The 22,676-nt window shown below is 44.0% G+C and overlaps 1 protein-coding gene across 1 annotated transcript in view; it reads right to left on the reverse strand.

The window, feature by feature from the left end:
* The window catches only part of RIC3 (RIC3 acetylcholine receptor chaperone), a 220,833-nt gene that overhangs the window by 147,578 nt on the left and 50,579 nt on the right, over positions 1–22,676 (reverse strand). Inside the window, exon 2 of the mRNA XM_085648120.1 lies at positions 22,094–22,308. Coding sequence (XP_085504246.1) covers positions 22,094–22,308 — 215 coding nt within the window. The remainder of the gene's footprint in view (positions 1–22,093; positions 22,309–22,676) is intronic.

Here is a 22,676-nt window from a genome sequence, read left to right on the forward strand (position 1 = left end):
TTGTCCCACTGGAGAATTTTAGATTCTAAAAAAGAGACTAAGTCAGGACATAGAAATCTTCAGCACAACTTCAGCCAGCGGCTCCCCGATGATGACGCCCCCAGTACACTGCCTGAAGTCTTGCTTTGATTACCTTCTCCTGAAGTCTGAAGGTAAGCACCAACCAGGCCAATCCACTTCTTGTATTCAACCCATTTTGCATTACAGTTGGTCATATTTTCGACTTTAAGCCAGTCTTGTGCAGCTAGATGTCTGCGGTTGCCACTTTGATTTTTAGGCACTAGTTTTTTCTCAAACTTTCATAATTCATATCTTTGGTTCTACTGACTGGATTTTTGTTGTTTTGATTTTAAATAATTTATGGCTTTTTGTTGTTTGGTGTCAAAAAATTTATTAAAATATACTCTATTTTTCTAAATTGCCATTGTGTTGCGTTTTTACTTTACTGCTGTTTGTGTGCTGGATAAGTACTTTTCACATTGCCTCTAAGTTAAGCCTGGATGCAATTGTAGCAAGCAACTGGTTAATTCTGATCCTCATCGGTTAGCTGTGATTACACTGCCCCTATCCCATGTTCTGAAGCATCTGTTTATACCACAAACTCCTAATTGAAGTCAGGTGCCTTGAGTACAGGTGCTGCACACAGCACCTCGTTCAGGGTGTCAAAGGCCTTCTGACACTCTTCAGTCCATAGCCTTCTTTGGCAGCTTCATTGAAGTCACCTTTATTACGGGGGGAATTAAATGGTGCCAGACCTCTTGACAAATCTCCTGTAATAACCTCTTAAACACAGGAAACCTCAGATATGAGTCTGGGTTTTGGGAGTCATGATTGTCTGTATACTGAGGGGGAAAGGCTGCGCATGCAACTCCCACCTACTTGGCGGCCCAGGTACACAACAGACACCTGTCCCATCTGGCACTAGATTCCTTAATAGTCAGCCCTGCCTGTAACATGGACTGAAGCACATCCCTGAGGTGGTTCAGGTGTCACTGCCAGGTGGGGCTAAAGACAGCAATATCCTCCAGATATGATGTACTAAGGTTCTCCAGCCCAGATAGTACCCTGTTCATCAGCCTCTGCAAGGTGGCAGGGGCATTCTTGAACTCAAATGGCATTACTCTGAATTGGAAGTGGCCTCCAGGAGTTCAGAATGCTGATCTCCCCTTTTCTCCCTCAGGCATGGCAATCTGTCAGGACCTGGAAGTTAAATCAAACATGCCAAGAAACTTGACAGTCCCTAACCAGTTGATGAGCTCATCAGCTCTGGGAATGAGGTGTGCGTCACTCTTTGCGATGGCATTCATCTCTCTGTAGTCCAACCAGATCCTGAGTTGTAGGATCCCCCCTTTCAGATTGGCCTTGGGCACCAGCATCACTGGGCTGGCCCTGAGACCATAAGAAGATTCAATCACCCTCAGGGACAGCATTATTTAAACGTATGTCTTAATGCTGGCACTTTCTCTGCCAACCTGTATATTTTGTTTTTGACAGGTAATTTGTCACCCGTGTTAATGTCATGAACACAACATTGGGTCAGTCCAGGTGTCAGTAAGAACAGTCCAACAAACTATTCCAACATTTAGTTACAGCCTTTCAACTGCTGCCTTGTCAGGGAACGGGAGAGTACTATTCCCTCCACTGAACCATTCTTGGCACTGCAAGACAAGAGGTCTTGGAGAGGGTCATTTTCATCTTACTGTCCTTCATGTGTAACTATGAGCATAATACATCTGCTCTGCCAATGTGGGGCTTCATAAGGTTGCCATTGATCTCCTTACGGGGTATCAAGGTCCAACAGGTAGGTGACCTCCCCTATTTTCTCGAGTCCATTTGTCCTGAAAGGCCCAGGGAGCCATAGGCTCCACTACCCACACTTTTGACCTGGCTGGTATTCCATCAAGGTTGCTTTCTCATCATATCAGTTCTTAGTAAGTTCCTGGCAGGTCTCTAGAATCCTCTTAGCCCTTTTCATGTACTCAGCCAAGTTGCAATGCAGGCCCAGCACATACACCACATTGTCTTTTTTGGGTTCCTTTGGAGGTTTATCCTACCCTTCTCAGACAAGACTTAAGGGCCCTCTGACAGGTTGCCCATACAAAAGTTCAAAGGGGTACGAGCCCACTCCCTTTTTTTGTCCTATAGGCAAATAAAAGGCATGGGAGTAGGACATCCCATTTTCTATGGAGTTTCATAGATGACCCCATAATATACCTTAAGAGGCCTTGTTAAATCTCCCCACCAGACCATTACCTTTGGGGGTGGTATTGGGTGGTTAATTTATACGTCATCCCACACTCATCCTACATAGCCTTCAAGTGCGCAGAAATAACGGTTGTCCCCCTATCTGAGATTACCTCCTAGATGAACCCTACTTTGGTAAAGATAGCAAACAGGGGCCTGGTCATCACAGATGCAGTTAACATCCTCAGACATCCTCAGAGGTATGGCTTCACGGTACCCTTTGGCATGGTACACCACCACCAATATGAACCTATTCCATGATGTAGTTTTAGGGTCCAGGAGACACCATGTCAATCCCCACCATCTCAAAAGGAGTCCCAGCCACAGGTAGTGGAATTCATGGCGCCCTGGGTTGTCTTCCTGTCGTGCCACATACTTGATAGGTGGTGCAGTAGAGACAAAAGTCTTTCACCTTTTCAGACATCTGGATCAGTAATAGTGGTTGACTAACCTTACCGAGGTTCTGGTCTGCTCCAAATGTTCAGTCAAGGGAATAGGCCTAGTAATGCTGTGGGACCAACACTCCCCAGGATGCCCTTGGCTTTGAGTCCCTAGCCTTACTATACACGATACTTTCCTCCAAGTAGATCCCATAGATTCCACTTGTACCACCCATTTTCCACTTCTGGACTTTAGCCTGATGACAAAGGACGTCAGGGCATGCTATCTGTGCTTGATAGAATTTCTCCCTGGAGAGTCCTCCTGCTCCATGCAATTAAGAGAGTTCCTGCAGGTCTTTCAGGGTGCACTCTTCTTCCCCTTTAGGTATCAGATCCTCCCTCATTGGGGGCTGATTACTTCTAGGCCATGGGAAGTTTTGAAGCTGGTTTCTCACGCCGCTTGCCCTTCTTTTTGGTTGTATGAACATGGGCCATGGTAAAACATATTTAAAAAAGTCCAAGAATTAACTTTATATGTGGGTCAGAGGCAGAGATAACAATATAACTTTAATAATGTATCCCAATACTTTCCTATGGAACAGCTTAATACGCTAAAAAAAATTGCTTTTGGGGCATTGTCACTTTAAGGACATGTTTATAATTAAATATTTACATGTCCTCCTTTTAAATATCATGCACCCTGCCTTATGGGCATGTAAGGTCTACTTAGGATAACTTTTAATACTTAAAGGAACGGTTTAGGCCTGTCACTTTTGAAAGGTCGATTTTGCAGTTTAAACCTGCACAGCCAGCCTACTGGTGGCAGGCCTATAGTAATGCCTTGCATTGTTACTTCAGAAATATGCCTCCTTATCCCGCATTCTGTTTTTCTGCAGGGAATCACAACGCGGTTGTTACAACGACCGCGTTGTGATTCCGCATACCATTACTCCGCAAGTCAGAACAACGACATGCGGAGGGGGGGCGCTGGATGTTGGAATAGTATAATTTACTATTCGATCTCCAGTCTGTGCGGACAGTAGGGAAGGTGTTGGGCTTTAAATCCAACACCTCCCCCCCCTCCGCAAGTCATTGTTCAGACTTGCGGAGTCACAACGCGGTCGTTGTAACGACCGCGTTGTGATTCCCTGCAGAAAAAAAGTTTCGTTATAAACGTTGTTTACCTCACTTCTGTAGTGGCACAATATGTGCAGCAGTCCACTACTGAAATTTAGTTACTGGCTCCGGCTACACTTGTACTATGAAATTATAGGTAAGTTAAGTTTTCCATATCAGACTATAGCCACTTTCAACATTTTTTAGGGGTCACAGCTCATGCCCTATTGCCTACGTAGCACAGTCCAAAGGCATAGAGTAAAAAGAAAACAGCAACATCAGTCCATAAAAATGGGGGTGATCGTGCAAAAAGAGGCAGTTTCCTACAGTGCTTTAATTGGGAAAGAGCTCTGAGTACCCTTGAGAAACATACACATGATTGTACCAATAATTACTAATGCAGAGATGTCTTGTAATATTGGTTTCTTCCTTCAGTTCAGACCGAAGCTTTCTCTCTGGTGAAGGGCTTATCACACACTTGACTAGCAAAAGGTTTTCCCCATTAAACTGTATTTTGAATCTCATTCTAAAAGTGTCAAAATGGTGGCATAACCTGTTGTGATAAGGGTAAACTTTACTGTTACGTTGACTCGATAGAGCAAGAGTTCCTTGAGGCATTCGGCGGAGTAATTTCAGTAGTTAATACACATACAGAATATACCCCTTTGAAGTAATTTACTCATTGTTGGCGTTTGCTCTTGTAGAACAAAACAGTAGGCAGTTTGATACCTATAATACTATCTGAACTATATCAAAAGCTAGAAATCTCTACAGAAAATCAGTAACTTTAAACAAAAACAAGGTTTGCCGGGCACTTTTCCCATGTGGTGGAGCTTGTTAGAATGGGCCCCGGAGGCCTTCCAGGAATTTCCAGCCCCATATTGGTTGGTTATGCTCCTCATCCGAAAACAAGAAATTTGAATGCCCTAGAAATGAGACATTTGCTAACTTAACAAGTCACTATATATAGACAACTTCAATAATATGAGCTACAGATGATAAGGACTGGTATTTTAGTTCCTGCAGCTGCACATGCCCCTGTGCAGATAATTAGCCTACAGACTATCAGCGCGATTGTGGATAAAAAGCCCACTAAGAAAGATTCTGTTTTGGACTGCCGACTGCTTGCAAAACAAATCAACTGGAACCAGTCTATCTTCATACTACACCCAAATATAAGCACATGATCTTAATTCCTATCCTCTTGGCATGTTACTACCTAGAGAATTGTGCTACATGGAAGCTATATTTCTGAGAGTCCACACTAATACACATGGCACATGTCTTTAGCACTCTTACTGTAGGTATGTATTAAAACAAATGTAAATTAGTCATGGAGCTGATCCGAGGGTTGATTTGGGTATTAAGTTGATTTGTAACTTTGAAACTGTCTCTTCGATACCTCGTAGTAGTGTTTGAGGGGAAGAGGAGGTTTTGGTTGTACCCCAGCCTCTGGAACCTGTTACTGTACAAGACTGTGAACGTGAATTACCTAAAATTATTTCAGAAGTAAATAACTCTGTAGGCTGAGAAATCTTAGGCATTTGTGCCTCAAAACCGAAGCTCAAAATGACAAGCATTGGCATAGCCAGTAGGTCTCGCCTTTAGGATTTATGTGTTTAGCCAGAACATTTGGCTATGTTGTAGACCATTGTGGCAGCTGTGCATCATCTTGAAAAGTTATAAAAAGTGTAAAGCATTTTTGTTACCCTTATACAAACCAAGACGACATTATAAACAACCTGACTAAAACAGAATTTAACATAAAAAATGTCTTCTAGTTTTTTTGTACTTGCACTGCTGGCAACTTCTTCCTGCCTGTTTTCATGCTTGTTTGTTATAATTTTTTTTGTGGGGGAGCGGGACATAAATAGCGGGGGAGTGGAGGTTGGAAAACAGAAATTTAATAAGAACACAAGCAGCTGATGGACACTAGGGGAGAATTAACAGATGCCAGATTCCGAGGGCAGAATGACGTGATGCTTAGGTGATGTTTAGCTGATGCTTAGGTGGTGCGCTGATGCAAAATGGTGGTGGCGAGTGATGTTTGGTGCTCAGGTGGTGCCACTATATGGTATAGATTGGAGATACGTTGTGGATTGTGGAGTTGTGGAGTTGAAATATGTTGTTTGGTGTGTAATTATGTGGTGTGTATTGGAAATGTGTGGAGTTGAATTGTGTGGCCTGGAGTTGAGTGAAATTATGCTCAGTGAAATTGTGTCATGGTGTGGTGTGAATTTATGTTGATTGGTGGTATGTGGCATGGAGTGCATTTATGCGGAGTGTATTTATGTTGCATTGAGTAGAGTGCAATTATGTGGCGTATAATTATGTGGCAGTGAGTGATATTATGTGGAGTGTATTTATGTTGCATTGAGTAGAGTAAATATGTGGCGTGTAACTATGTGGTACTGAGTGATATGTGGAGTGTATTTATGTTGCATTGAGTAGAGCGTAATTATGTGGTGTGTAACTATGTCGCACTGAGTGGTATTTTGTGGAGTGTATTTATGTTGCATTGAGTAGAGTGTAATTATGTGGCACAGTGGTATTATGTGGAGTGTGTTTATGTTGCATTGAATAGAGTTTAATTATGTGACGTGTAGTTATGTGGTACTGAGTGTTATTATGTTGAGTGTATTTATGTTGCATTGAGTAGAGTGTAAATATGTGGCGTATAATTATGTGGCACTGAGTGGTATTATGTGAGTGTATTTATGTTGCATTGAGTAGAGTGTAATTACGTGGCACTGAGTGGTATTATGTGGAGTGAATTCATGTTGCATTGAGTAGAGTGTAATTATGTGGCTTGTAATTCTGTGGTACTGAGTGGTATGTGGGGTGTATTTATGTTGCATTGAGTAGATTGTAATTATGTGGCGTGTAACTATGTCACACTGAGTGGTATTATGTGGAGTATATTCATGTTGCATTGAGTAGAGTGTAATTATGTGGCGTGTAATTATGTGGCACTGAGTGGTATTATGTGGAGTGTATTTATGTTGCATTGAGTAGAGTGTAATTATGTGACGTGTAATTATGTGGCACTGAGTGGTATTTTATGGAGTGTATGTTGCATTCATTAGAGTGTAATTATGTGGTGTGTAATTATGTGGCACTGAGTGGTATTATGTAGAGTGTATTTATGTTGCATTGAATAGAGTGTAACTATGACGTGATTATGTGGTACTGAGTGGTATTATGTGGAGTGTATTTATGTTGCATTGAGTAGAGTGTAATTATGTGGCGTGTTATTACGTGGCACTGAGTGGTATTATGTGGAGTGCATTTATGTTGCATTGAGCAGAGTGTAATTATGTAACGTGTAATTATGTGGCACTGAGTGGTATTTTGTGGAGTGTATGTTGCATTCAGTAGAGTGTAAATATGTGGTGTGTAATTATGTGGCACTGAGTGGTACTATGTGGAGTGCATGTTGCATTGAGTGCAGTGTAATTATGTGGCATATAATTATGTGGCGCTTCGGTGCCACCAATAGCAATGTCCGCTAAGAGTAGGAAGGATAAACAAATAATGGTGCACTGGAACATGCTGACGAAACTGATGCCTGAAGCAGTCACCGCAGAATGCAGACCGCCTACAGCATTGTTGGGGAGGCGAGGCACAGGATCCAATTAATGGCAGTGACCTCAATGCAGGGCCCTAACTTTACTATGGCCACATGCACCCGTCTTTGGCCATTTGCGTGCTTTCATTAGTGAAAGCCACACGCAAAGGCCAATGAAATGTGTGGGAGGAGGACGACCCACACGGAGAAGTCCCTTGGAATCTGGAGTGATTCCAAGAGGCCCTCTCCTAGAGGAGCGCATGCGCTCTGCGCTAGGCTCGACCTAAAAAACTAGTCTGAGGGTTCAGTGAAAGAGAAAGCACCGAAGACTGAAAAAAAATGCAAGAAAGCTAAACAGTCTCCTTGTTTTTGGGACTCTCCAGAGAGTGGAAGGACAGAAAAGAGTGCACAAACTGAATATCACAGAAAAGGGTAGTGCGCTTGATAAAATGTGTGAAAAATAACACACATGCAATGTTGAGGTTAGCGAGCAAAAAAAAGAGAAATGTTCAGTATCAAAGCTCATTTAACAGAAGCATTTTCCTCCTTAGGACCTAAGGATCTCAGGGACAAATATGAAGCAAGAAAATACTGTGTTGAATATGAACCAAGTGGGGTGGGATAAAGACTCTGTAGCACATGTGATTTCCCCTATGGAGTGTACAACAGGTGCAGGCTCACTATCAATGAAAGCCAGAAGCGAAGGCATGAAGTGAGGGTCATCCTAGTTCTATTACTATACCAGGGTATAATGGAGCTTTGTCACTCAACCTTGAACACTGCCCTTTTCCATGTGTTGAAAGCAGCCAACTCATATAGAATTGTACTGAACTGTAGAAATAAGAATGCTGATACATACATGCATGCAGTGTTAGTTAGGAAAAAACACAAAGCAACATTGGGCATCTTAAACAGGCTCTTTAGTCAAAATACAGAAGCCGAAGCAAAATTTTTAACCTTGTTCTTGTTTGGCAAAATTCTGCATGCCCAGACAAGATTGGCTCAGGGGTACAAGAAGACCCCTGGGCTTTTTGAAGCAAGAATTATGATGGTCTTTCTAGAAGATCCTGAGGTGTTATTGTACATCGATTACATATTGTTAGAAATGGTATTTCTGGTTGGCTAGGGAATGCGCCTAAGCCAGGCCGAAACCACCACTCTAGTCAGGGCAAGGTAGTTGCACGCTGAAGATAACCCCTGCTCACCCCCTTGGTAGCTTGGCACGAGCAGTCAGGCTTATCCCAGAGGCCATGTGTAAAGTGTTTGTGTAACAGACACACACACACAGCACCAACATACTAGGCACACTACAAAAGAAAATTCACACAAGGTTATATAAAAAAATTGCATTTGTATTATCCAAAACACATTAGAATCATAACCACACATATACACTGTGCCAACTGGCACCAGGTAATAATTTACAGGGGATTATATACATGAGAGGGCCAATCGGGCCACTGTCAGAACCATCGCAAAACACAAGTAGTAAAAATAGCACAACCAGTAACTACTGGCAAAATACTGTACTCAGCATTAGCAACATAAACACATAATGTCTGCATCACATTAGGCATAAACACATTATGCATAAATCACATTTAGGAGTGCACCGCAGTAACACTCCCCAGGTGCATACATCACCTCAATCATAAACACATTATGCACATTCTCTGGGCCTTGGGCCCTACCAGGACACAAAAAAGCCCCCAGGCCAACTGGCCTTCCTTGGGGCACCAATGCCCTCTGTCCAAAATGTCAGGGCTCTAAACGTAGGGCCTTTCACTGGCCCTCTGGCTACCGTGGGAGCGAAACCAATGTGCGTAATGCACTGGGGCGGGGGAGTGTCTCTCACTCCTTCCTTACTCTCAAAAATCAAAGATGCCCCCTCGTTGCAGCTGCTCGCTCTCTCGCGGTGCAGCTGGAGAAACCCCATCACTGGCACTAACTGTGCCGTAAGAGCCCCCGTTACCGGGCTCCTCCTGGTGCCCTCGATCAGCACCAAAAATGCCCCACAACTCCAGCCCCACTCACCGGGACTCTTCCGTGCCACTGGCGCAAGCAGGCACTAACTGGGCTCCTCCAGCCAGGAAATTCACAGCAGCTTGTTGGGACTGACAGTGCTCACCTCCGAAGGTGCTGTAATCTCCCGGGTGGCGCCTTTGTTCGCACGTGGGGCTCCTCCCTCTCCTCACGGGGAGCTCTGCCCACAGCCAGGCTTTGCTTGGCTTCCCGAGGCTCGACCTCTTTTTCCGCCGGGCCCCCGAACGTCACCACCGGGGAGCAGCGACGACTCGTAGTGGCTTCCTCCTCTCTCAGCGGCAGGCCCCCAAGGCGATCAAGTGCCCCCTACGGCAGGGGCAGAATGCGCCGATCCGAGTACTGGTGGCTGGACTTCCGGCGTCCTCCTTCCTGCCATGCCCCCAACCAGGCAACTTGTCTGACTTCTGCCCATGGTCTCGGGACGGCACCTAGGTGAAGAGATGAACGGCTCTGGGCACACAACAGCAGGGTACGCTCCCGCTTTAATTCTGCAGACACCTCAATGCGGGGTAGGCTCCTGCTGTTAAATGCACACAAATGCGGGGTGGGTTCCCGCGCTGTCTCTCAGAATCACGGGGGGTTAGGCCCCTCAACACAGCAATGCTGGGTGGGCTCCTTCCACGTCTCCAAGCAATGTGGAGGAATCCCAACATTGGGATTTCCTCGGGGCACTTGGCAGCCCAGCGCTGCAGGCCACAAGCACTCCTCCTGGAATAAAGATATAGTACTCACGAGGCGCTAAGCCCCCTAAAGTTTCAAGGCAAAGGTTGGGCCCAGGCAGGCCCGCTCACAGGGCCCTCCAGCAGGGAGGCAGTCCCTCATGGTGGTTCCTCCTGGGGCCCAGCAGCAGCAAGTATCCCCAAAGCAGTACACTTTTCATGGGGCCACAGCCCCAGTATTTAAAGGACATTTTCCGTTCTGCCCTTGGCACAGGGCTTTGGGAACCAGTATCAACTGGTTCTGGGGGGTAATGGAGCACTTTGTGTACAGTGCTCACACCCTCCTTTGTCAGGTGGGGGCTCGGTCATCAGACACTCCACAGGGGGGCGGAGCCAGCATTCACCCAGGCAGGCACAGACCTATTCAGGGTCAGGGGAATACTCCTCCCACTACTCCAAATGCAGATCTCCTATTCAGCCTAGTGCTGACTCACCCTGCCCTCCCTGGAGCCACACACCTCACCAGCCCCTGTCACTCCAGAGCCAGACATGCAATACACATCAGGTAGGCAGATACATAGCACACAGAAATGCCAACTTCTAAAAGTGGCATTTCTAGAATAGTGATAATAAATCTGCGCACACCATTGCACAGCATTTATTATTACTATTCCAAACATACCAAACTTGACCATGCTGCTCCTCTCATATCAGGAATTACCACTGAAACACTTATCAGGGAATCCCCAATGCATTCCTATGAGAGGGTAGCCTCACAGCAGTGAGAAACCAAAATGGTTGTTTGTCACTACCAGGACATGTCACGCACTTAAGGTACATGTCCTACTTTCTACCAACAATGCACCCTGCCCTTAGGGCTAGCTAGGGCCTACCTTAGGGGTGACTGACATGCAGTAAAAGGGGGGTCACAGACGTGGCACACACGTTAGGTGTCACGTCACAGCGGCAGTAACACTGCGCGCACAGGCCCTGCAATGGCAGAGGCCTGAGACAAGTTTGAAAGGCTACTTTGGTGGGTGGTGCAATCAGCGCTGCAAGTCCACCAGTAGCATTTAATTTACAGGCCTAGGGTATTTGAGATACCACATTACTGGGGACTGACAGGTAAATTAAATACGCCAAACAGGTGTAGACCAATCTTACCATGTTTACCACAGAAAGCACACACACTTTACACTGGACAGCAGCGCTAAGTGCACAGAGTCCTAAAACCACCAACACCATGTCAGAAAAAAGACTAGGAGGAAGGCAAAAAGTTCACGGATGACCCTGCATAAAGGGCCAAGTCCAACACCTATACATTACAACTAATGGATTACCAGAGCACTTATATAAGGTGGACAGAATAGTGACTCTTTTGTCTCAGTACAGATGTAAAATACATTTTCATAAAATTTGACACCGTTTTTTTGCTAACGCAATCAAGATCATTAAGCAAAAAAGAAATAGGATGAACAGCAACACATGCTATCCAACTGAATATCAATACCATAAAGCTGTTTGCTAGACCTGTCAGCCTTTTGGTGGTCTTATCCCCAAACCTTTTGCCTTCAAACACACTATTTTTGGATGATATCGTTTTCGCTGGCCTTAGGACTCTGGGCTCTTTATCATTGCCAACCAGTGCTGAAGTGCATGTGCTCATTCCTTAAAACATGGTAAAAGTTGGCTTATACCCAACTGGAATATTTAATTAACTTGTATGTCTCTAGTAAAGAGCCATTACCTGTGCCCAGGGCTTATAAATTAAATGCTACTACTGGGCCTGCAGCACTGATTGTGCCACCCACTTTAGTAGCACTTTATACGTGTCTCTGACCTGCTACTGCAGCCTATGTGTCTAGTTTTAAACTGTAATTTCGACCTGGCAAAACAAACCCTTTTGCCAGATCCAACCCTTCCTTTTTTAGGTCTCGCTGAGTCAGCGCGCATGCGCTGCTCGGAAAGACATTTAGTATGTGAGTCTTGAAAGTGCTGCTGGCTGGCGACAAGCTTGCGTTACCACGAATGTGCACGTGCGCAGCCGGCAGCTTTGCAATATGTACAGCCGCGATCACTCACTTTCGCGAGCGCAGCCTACTTTCACTTTTCGCACGCGAGCGCGCAATCCCTCACTTTCGCACACGCAGCCTACTTTCACTTTTCGCGCACGCACCAATCGCGTTTCTTGTTTTCTTTCATGTGATGTTACCCTCAACTGTCTTTCTTTTATTCATGCATTTGTTTATTTGCCTTCTTTTCCTTTGCCCCCTTTCTCTTCCTCTCTTTCATTATTTTTTACGTCTACACTCAATTTTACTCGGTTTCCTCTCAACCTAAACATTTTGTGTGAATCAAAAGCAGTGTTGCACTAAGCAATCACTTATGGTAATAGAGGTTATACAACTTTTACTTCACAGCAATGCCTTAAAACTTGTCTCATGGAAAGCACGTTGGGGGGTGTTCTTTGTTTACACCTTGAGCTACTGTATGCAAAGCAGTCCAAGGAACGTCTCCGAGAATAAAATTGTAAACTCTGAATTCACAATCAAAATCTCCCATTAGGCGGCACTTTACTTTTCATTACATCAGTACTTCCATTGGGAGGCACTTTGCTTTCTGACCTTACGTTTTTAAAAAGGGATGTACATTGTGTCTGAATTGGGAGTGCACTCTTGAAATAAGTTTTGCTTTGAGAACTCTGCACTGTGCTATACTCTTGAATTGTTAACCACTGTAAAACAAAACATGTGCATGCCAAAGAAATATATATTTTTGTTCTCTTTGATAAATGCTTAAATATGTACAGGTTTGGTTTTCTGTTATATACTGAATCACTCTCTACCCCCACTCCACTAAAATGCAACCATTAGAAATGTGGATAGTGCATTTCAGTAAGTATTTTAAAACACAATTCAAAGGTGAAAAGGTGCTCAGTTAACTTTGATAAGTGGGAGAAGATTTTCATTCCATATGCAGTATTAACAGCAGATTTTGATCCATTTCAGCTTGTAACCATTTTTAAGGAAATCTGCAATGCATGGCGCAGAAAGTCGATTATGTGACAAATCCACAATCTATAATTATGAAGTAAGTACAGCTGCCTCACCTGCTGTTCGTACAGCAGGGATCTGCAAAAGAGCTGTGGAGTATTTTAAGGATCCATCCCTTACATCATCATCTTCGATCTCTAATGGACCGCTGTCATTTCTAGTCACCAACAACCTCCGGCTCCATGCATATGCAGACCCAATTCTAAAAGTCTCCTCTACCAACTATATTCATTGTCTTAGAACCTCCCTTGAGCTGATACAGAATTGGTGGTCAGGTGCTCACTGAAAGGTGAGCTCAACAAATGCAACCCCCCTCCCGTTCACCCCCCGCCCGTTCACCAGCAGCTCCAAACAACCTCTGATCCAATCTTTGCTCTGTGATGTGAACCGAGACATCTTCACCTCCTTCTGAGCCTGTGAGCAATCACTTTAATTAATCCTCAGCACAGAACTCTACTTTAAAGAAAACGCTGCTAGGGAAACAAGCTTGATACCAGCTTCCCCGCCTCAAATAAATAAAAGCATTGGCATATAAGTATTTAGTTATGCAGCACACTATCCTTAGTGCAACAACATCAACTGTTGCATGGCTAAACACTTATAAGGTCCCAAAGGCGAGACCTATTGGCTATGCCAATGCTTGTTAATACATGTAGTCACCCCTAGGATATAGTCCCTAGGGGGCAAGGTATTTCAAAAGTCGGATATGTACTTTTAAGTTTTACACATACTGGTAGTGAAAAAGTCTTAAATTAGTTTTTCAATACTGCAAGGCCTACCTTTCCCATAGGATAACTTTGAGTTACCTTATTATATTTAAGAAGCTGTAACTTTCGTACCTGAACAGATAACCAGCTCATGTTTAATGTCTTTGGAATTGTAATGAAAAATCCTCTCTTATGTAAAGTCATATTTTAAAATACAGTTTTAAAAATGCTGCTTTTAAAAAGTCGCCATTTTCCTACCTTAGCCATTTAGTGCCTGCAGCCTGTCTCTGGGTGACATGCTTGGTGAAGCTAACAATTAGGCTTTGTGTGTTCCTTCTAGACAGCCACACACATTATAAAGATGAGTTATGCCTGGATGGGCCATCACCAGCAGGATGGGAGGGGGAGATTGGCATAGCCCTACTTACACTTGAATAGGCTGTGTCCTACCTCCACACAAAGGGTTGCATACCCCCTGTAGCTAGTCAGGACAGGGGAGGGAGGAAATCTGTGCACATCAAACCTCTTGAAGCTTCTCCCATTTCAAAGACGTCACCTGGCTTAAATATTGGACCTCAGACACCAACACTTCAGTACACTTCTGGACCTGTGGAGAATCTGCCAAGAAGAAAGACTGCTGTGCTGCTGAAAGGAAGGCCACTTTGCTGGACTACTGCCTTGCTGGATTGCTCTCCTGCGACCTCCCGCCTTATTCAGAGCGATTGGCCCTGCACCTGAACCCAGGACTCCCTGAGTGACTCCAAGGGCTAGTATGCTTGCCTCCTGTTCAGAGCCAATGGGCATAACAAGCTCCTAACCACCTGAAACAGTACCCAGATCCAGCTGGAGCAAGCCCCGACCCCCAAGTAGCGCCCCTCACGTATTGGACCCTTGGCGTGGCCTCAGTGGCGCTGAATACACGTTTTTGGGCTCTTCGTGGCCACAATGAGCCAGCTGGTGGCAGAACCCTGTCGCTCGCACTGTCCCCAATGGGAATTTTTCTCATCAACCCAACCCTTTGTTCCACATCATCTACTGCTCAGGAAAAGCAGCACCGCAAAGTTCTGGCCTGACCTTTTGGCAGGATCAACCTGGTCCATGAACCCTATCAGCAATTCGTGGCAGTCGTCCTGAACTTGTGACTCTCTCCCATTCATTCCGAATTGAGTCAGCGCTCTAGTTCCCAGGTCGCACACTATAAAACACGCAATGACGCGACCGCGCAGCGGACGCGCGCAGCGGGCGCGCCGGCGGCGCGCCGAAGGCGAGCCAAAGGCAAGCCCGTCTGCGCCCGTCCGCGCCAAGATCGCGGCCAGCGCCATGGGCCGTACGGTCGGTGTCAGACTTGGGTACCAGCCGGATGAACTACTGGCCTTAAACACTGGTAAGTGTCAGCGGCCGACTCTTCTGCTCGACCATGATACAGTAGGTCCTAACTGCTGCTCAATGTGCGGCCTAAAGACGGTTTTTATTATGCCTCATGGTATCTCCGCCCCTTTGTACCACTCTGGCCTCAGCCCTCTTACCCAATGTTCTGAACAGATGGCTCCCTATGAGAGGTACGTCAGTTCTGTTAATATCGCAAAATCGTCTAACGAGTTGCACTGTATTCTCCTTAACACAAGGTCAATGGCAAAACATAAGTATGAACTGGAGGATCTCATCTCAGCCACCAGTTCTGACTTGGTCTTTCTTACAGAAACCTGGTCATCGGTCACCTCTGCCCCAGATTGGAACAATGCTGTCCCTCTGGGATACTCACTGGCGCAAGTAGACCGGACAGGATCGGTCGGAGGGGGTATTGCGCTTATCTATCGCTCCCACCTCAAAGTTTCTTTTAAACAAGAATCCTCACTAGAGGCCGAAGTCATGTCATTTATTATAAAATTTAATAATGTGGAACTTCTTTCCGGTCTACTGGTCTATCGACCCCCTGGAGCAAGAGCTCCTTTTACAAAATCTCTACAGACCTTTCTTGAATCGTGTTATGATACCACAACACTTACAGTCCTAGGTGACTTCAATTTTCACCTAGATGACCTTACCAATTCAGACTCCTCCAACCTTATTGACATCATGGCAGGATATGGACTTTGCCAAATCATAACACAACCCACCCACTTGGCAGGCCACACATTAGATGGAATTTTCACCAATAATGACAGGCTTGCTGTAAAAGATATTCAACGGGTCCCTTGGACGGACCACGCAGTAATCCTTTTTAAGGTGAACCTCCATCTATCCATAACGGGACGGAAATCTCGCCCTCGGCTGGTTAACACCCGCCCTTGGAAGGACATCCAAGGCATCGAACTAGCTGAAGCCTTGCTAGAGGGTACTCCCCACCCTAAGGATAGCAATGGCGGGGCTACTAAATTTGATTCCTGGATCAGTAAGGCAATAGACAAACTAGCCCCAGTGAAACTCACCCAGCCAAAAAAACGACTAGTGACTTCACCCTGGTACACACCAGAGCTGAAACTTGCCAAAATCAAATGTAGACGGCAGGAACGTCTTTGGAGATCAGATTACAGTCCTGCATTAAAGAAGGAATATAATCATACTCTGGACCTGTACAAGTCCTTAATAAAACAAGCCAAAGTCACATACTTTACTAACAAAATTCAAGAGGCTAATAGTTCCTCGAAGGAACTCTTCAAAATAGTGACATTACTATCTAGGAGTCCCAACGATTCTATTTTCTGTCCTGATCAAAAATTCGTTGATAATCTCGCCCTTTTCTTTCAACGCAAGATCCAAGATGTCTATAAGGAACTCCAGGAGTTACAATCTGCCCCTGGGAATAACATAGGCCATCCCTTGGAGGTCCCCATACCGCCCAACAGCCTGTCCCAATTCTCTCCTCTCAGTGAGGAACAGGTCAGTGACATACTACTCCAAATAAAATCTGGCTCTCCCCTAGATCCCTGCCCTCCTCGCATTTACCACTTGGCCCCTACGGTGATAAGTGCATCTCTGACTCCCTTGCTAAACGAGATCATTAGCTCAGGTGTCTTCCCTTCAACCTGGAAAAAGGCTTGTATAAGGCCGATTCTTAAGAAGCCTGCACTTGACTCCCAGGTCACTAAACATTATCGCCCTATATCCTGTCTTCCTCTGCCCGCCAAAGTTTTAGGAAAAGTGATCAATCAGGAGCTAATGCAATTCATCGATACTAACAGCTCCTTGGACACCACACAACACGGTTTCAGACCACGCCACTCCACTGAATCTGCCTTAATAATGGCTACAGAGGAAATTCGTAGAGCCATGGACAGTGGGGGCAGGGCCACTCTTGTCCTACTCGACCTAACGGCGGCGTTTGACACCGTTAATCATGCAGTTTTACATGATAGATTGATCCAGCTAGGCATAAAGGATTCTGCTCTGGCGCTCCTTCACTCTTTTCTCGAGTCCAGATCTCAGCAGATCCACTGGGATGGTCTCCAGTCTGAAGAACTTTCTCTCCCTTGTGGTGTTCCTCAGGGATCAGCATTATCCCCCACATTGTTTAATCTATATGTAACCCCACTAGCCAACTTAATAAAGGATCATGGGTTAAATCTGGTTTCTTACGCCGACGACACACAATTAGTGGTGTCCCTGTCGCAAAGTGTTGAAGTTACTGCAGAGAAATTTAGAACCTGCCTCTCCAGAGTGATGAGTTGGATGAGTCTGAACTTCCTCAAACTAAACACTGAGAAGACGGAGGTGATAGAATTTGGCCACAAGCCGTCCATCTGGAACCATCTTTGGTGGCCATCTGAAGCGGGCACCTGTCCAGTCCCCGCACCCAAAGTAAAGAACCTAGGTTTCCTGATGGACAAAGACCTCTCACTGACGTTCCAAGTCAATCAGGTGACCTCGGCCTGTTTCCTGATGATCAAAATACTCCGGAAGATCCTACCTTTTATCCCGTTTACCTTGCGGAAAACAGTAGTGGGGGCCTTAGTCCTCTCCCGCATAGACTACTGCAATGCATTGTATGCCGGGATAGGGGAGCGACAGCTTTCTAAGCTTCAATCCCTGCAAAATGCGGCTGTCAGAGTCCTGCTCGATCTCCCGAAGCATCATCCCACATCTTCTTACATGAGGAGACTCCATTGGCTTCCTGTGCATAACAGGATCCAGTTTAAGACTTTATGTCTAGTGCACAAAGCTGTACATGGAGGAGGGGCTGACGACATGAAATCCCTATTTCCTACCTATGCCCCCTCTCGCACACTCAGATCCTCTACCATGGGCCTAGTCTGCCCATCAAAATTTAAGAGGTCACGATGGGGAGGCAGGGCCTTCTCGTTCCAGGCAGCAAGACTTTGGAACACCCTACCAACAGCACTTCGACTGGGAACAAACATGATCCCGTTCAGAAAGGCCTTGAAAACCTGGCTGTTCACCAATTCTTAATCTAGCTCCACCTCGCCCCTTCTATCACAGCGCCAAGACGCCTCGGCATAAGTGCGCTTAATAAATAACTCAGTCAGTCAGTCCCAGTCTCACAGCACCAGATAGCCGTGAGTATGCCTTTGGGATTTTTGGCACTATTTTCACTTAAATCTTCCAATTTGCAAACCTCTGTTTCTACTGATTGGATTGTTGTCATTTTATTCATGATTTATTTATAAACTTTTGCTCTGTTTTTCTAAATTGGTATGGGATTTTACTTGTGTTGAGGTTTCACTTCATTACCGTTTGAAGTGCTGCATAAATACTTTACACATTGACTAAGTAAAAAGCCTGACTGCTCTATGCCAAGCCACCAGAGGATTGAGAACAGGTTAATTTGGGGTTTGCTTGTGCCTTACCCTGACAAGGATGGTGGTTGCTGCTTGAGTAGGGTTTCGGCCCCCTCAACCAGTAACACAATTTCTCACACATAAGGCCAAACAAATGAATTATGTAGCTCTGCTTGAGAATTCTTGAAGATATAAAGAATTACCAAGTTCCCTAACAAACATGATACAACACAATACATCAAACAATAGTTTTTGATGTGCCCTCACAAAAATTCTGTGACAAGTTGTGAAACTATATTTCGAGTTTAATGAAGACATAGATGCAAAATTTCAAGGTGAAATTGAATTCTGTTGTCGAATCAGTCATTTTTGATTGTTATGTTTAAGTTTAGTAACTTCGATTTAACTAGTGACCCCACACATATCGTAGTTTCTCTAAAACCATCAGGCTCTTCTGATGACATCCTACCTTTTAGTTGTATCAAGTAAAACACTGAACTTTAACAGAAGATATAACAAATACGATCAATGCATCCCTGCAAGAGACATGCTAAGCTTTTTTCTAGAGATAGTGATTGTGATATCAATTGGGGAAAACAACATCTCTTGATCTAAAATTAACAAACTATCACCCGATTTTTACCCTTTCCTTTTTGGCAAAGATAACAGAAACTATACTGCTAGAAAAGTGTACAAAAATGATGTTGATGGTATTATGATTTTTTCTTGGAAAGAATTAACTATTTTTGACATAGGAGAACAAAAGCATCTTTTATGTGGTCGCGGCAATTCTGCAGCTTTAATCTTGGCAGATATATCTGCAGCATTTAAATCATGGGCCACAGGCTGTTGTACGATGGACTGGAATCCGTATTGAGATTTAGTATTGCCCCGGAGTGAATTCCCTCCTTTATTTAAGATCAGTGCCACTATGTTTGGTTGAGTTATAATTATTCTGAGGTTAAGGCATTAAGTAGGGCTCTGCTCTGCTCTCTTTCCCTTGCTTTTCCACATACAATATGATCCCTTTTACACATCCAGTTACAAGCAATGGAATTTAAGGTCAGATGTATGTGGATGATATGTAGATTCTTGAACCTCCAAAAGAAGAATCAACTTTGATTCTTGATTTATTGACCTGCCTAAAAAGGTTCATAAGAGAATGAACCTTAATCAACTCTGAATGCAAACAAAAAGTTTGCTTTATAGCACCAAACAAGCGAGCTTAGAATTTGGCCTCTTAATTTTGGTGATATACGAACCCCATCTTTCTCAATGAAGACACTAGAGGTTATAATTGATGCATCTTTGTCATTTTGGGGGTAACAAAAAAAGAAGAATATCAATTGTATAATCTGTCAAAATTAACCTCTGTGCTAAAAACACCCCATTTCCTTCTTTTAATTCAGGCAGTGATTTTGTTCCAGACTGGGGTGCTATTTAGGTATATACTTTGAGCTTTTCCAAGTCTAATTTAGCTAACTTACAAGCTGTGCAAAACCATGCAGTAAGGATTGTAAAATTGTCAGCAGACCACCATGTCTGTGATTGCCTATGACAAAAGGGTTCCTTTTTTGTTGAAATGCAACCTTTTTCCTTAAAGAAAAACGAGATTTGTTTCAACAATAAAATATGAAACGTTTTGTTTTTATTTTTTAAGAGCTGGCTTTGGTCCCAGAGACCACTGCCTGAACTTAATTTTTTTTTAACATCCACCAAAGGGAAGGGGTTTTGCGAATGCGTTACCACCAGCTTTGAGTTGGTGGTAGAATATCCAGGTTTTTGAGACCACATTTCAGTCGTAAAACCTTGATATATAACACTTGAAACCACTATTTGGCAGGGATGCTCTAAACACGCCCTTTCCAAATTGAGATTTCCACACCCAACTGCGGTTCTGGAGAATCTCAGTTTGGATGTTTCTACATTTGGAAAAGCATTTTTGCTGTTACAAATGGCCCGATTTTTCAAATCGGGCCGTTTGTGATGCCAAAAATTCTTCATACATATGGCCCTCTCCCCCTACCTAAAACATGGATTCTCAAACAGACATCCACTCATTAGATTTCTGGATCTGGGCCAGATTTACAAAAAGTAGGCATTATGGTCTCCAAATTGCGATACTCACCAAAACGCAACGAGGAAATTGCAATTCCTTATGTAAGAAAACGTGCAACTTCGAATTAGCAATTCCTAGTGGGTCGAAAATCGACCTACCTTATGAAAATTAATGAGGTGTGTCGCAATTTGTGACCCATTACGAATCGCAGCCATCACGGGGATAGTGGCCTGCTGAGGTCAGCCAACCACCATGTCAGTGATTGCATTTTTTTTTTTTTAATGCAGGATGTGTTTAAACAGAAAAACACAGAACCTTTGAAGTTTCAGTTTGTAAGAGTAGGCAGTGGTCCACGGGACCACTGCTTGCTCTTTGAAAATACTTTCTCAACATTCTCAAAGGGGGGCCCTTTTCATCTGCAAATGGGCTACCACCACTTTTAAAATGGTAGTAAAGTATTACTGTTAGCAACTGGAATTCGGTCGAAAAACAGTAATACATACCATACCAATTCGGTATTTGGAAGGGACGCCCAAAGCACGCCCCTTCCAAATACTAAATCACAAATGCAAATTGCCATTCAGTAACAAGTTACCAAATCACATTTTGCATTTAGAAGAAGCTTTTTTTCTGGTCGCAAATGGCCCAATTCTGGGAATGAGGCCATTTGTGAAGGAAAAAATGCTTTGTGCATTTGGCCCCTGGTTCTTAATTCCCTTTGCTAAATTATTCTGCATTAGTGCCAAGAAACCTCTCGATGTAGGTGCGCTCTACAAATAAAATTAACCTAACATAATATATGTACGTGTCTGGATAATTTTTGGTAATCTATGCAGAGCTTTGAAGCTGTTTCTGTGGCATAGTTGCACCTTATAAATTATTAAAATACAAATAATACATAGACAGACAGCGCCATCTGATATCAAACAAACTCTTTAAAATTGATGAAAAGTCATTTATTCTGAAGAAAGGGTTGGAATTGAGGCACCTATGTGTAAAGTTCCCAAGTCAGAACTGCAGAGCCACAACTTAGAAAAATGTATTCATCTGAAGGCCCAAATGACTGAAAGAGCTACACTAAGCGACCTGAACTCACTCACATTGATGAGACTGCTGTGTATGTTAGCCTACAGCAGATGGTCGTTTGGCACTCTGGGGAATGGTGTCAGTTCCCCGGAGGGAATCCTTGGAAATTTAAGTTTGTGAGCATAAACCTACAATTGCATCCTTGCCTACCCTATCCTGCTCTGCTAACCCGACAAGACCAGCCGAAGTATAGCAAAGCAAAAATGCTGTCTCCCCGGCCAAAATCCACAACTCTTCCCTCGTCAGCACACAGTCATTATTGTCATCAATTCAGGTGACGCCTAGAGACCTTCCTTCCAAGACCAGTGAAAGGGACAAGCTAAACTATAGACAATGCCACTTGCAAGCATTCTCATTATAAGACTTTTTTCATCAGCAACTCACAAACAGTACACATAGAGACTCTGAGCTGCAGTAAACACATGGTTATCCTCATTCTTACCTTAAAAAGAATGTATAAAATGTACAGAAGGATCCCAAACCCATAAACTGGGATAATCTGTCCAAGAAGGTTCTGTCTAGTGGCACCCCCAACTCCAGTGCCACCTTTTGCCTTGGACACAGCTTCTGTGAGATGTGATCTTGGAAACTGAGAGCTAGGAGATCTGCCATCTGAGAGTTTTGGATGCATTGTTGGAGGAAAACGTCCTGGGGTGCCTGTAAAGTAATAAAACACACACAATTGTTTACAGAGCCAGAAAATATATTGGACCTTTTCATCTTTTTATGTCTTTTAAGAAATGGGTAGCTAGAAAAGAGTAACCAATAACCCTATAAATAGAGAATTTCCAAACAATGCATATTATAAAACAGTATTCCCAGGTTCTTGAATAGAGAGCACATCCAGTCTAGGTTTTAGCTTTTGATGGATGACTTGTAGTCCTATTTTTTCAATAAAAAGGTTGATCACAAGTCCCACAATGCAAATCAAAACTTGGACTGGTTACAAAGCTCTCACAGGGACCTTTGAAACTTGAGAACAATGTATTCCTTTTCTCTAAAAATGTAAAACAATGTGAGACTGC

The sequence above is a fragment of the Triturus cristatus genome, chromosome 3_2, assembly GCF_964204655.1.
Source record: "Triturus cristatus chromosome 3_2, aTriCri1.1, whole genome shotgun sequence".
Classification (NCBI taxonomy): Eukaryota; Metazoa; Chordata; class Amphibia; order Caudata; family Salamandridae; genus Triturus; species Triturus cristatus.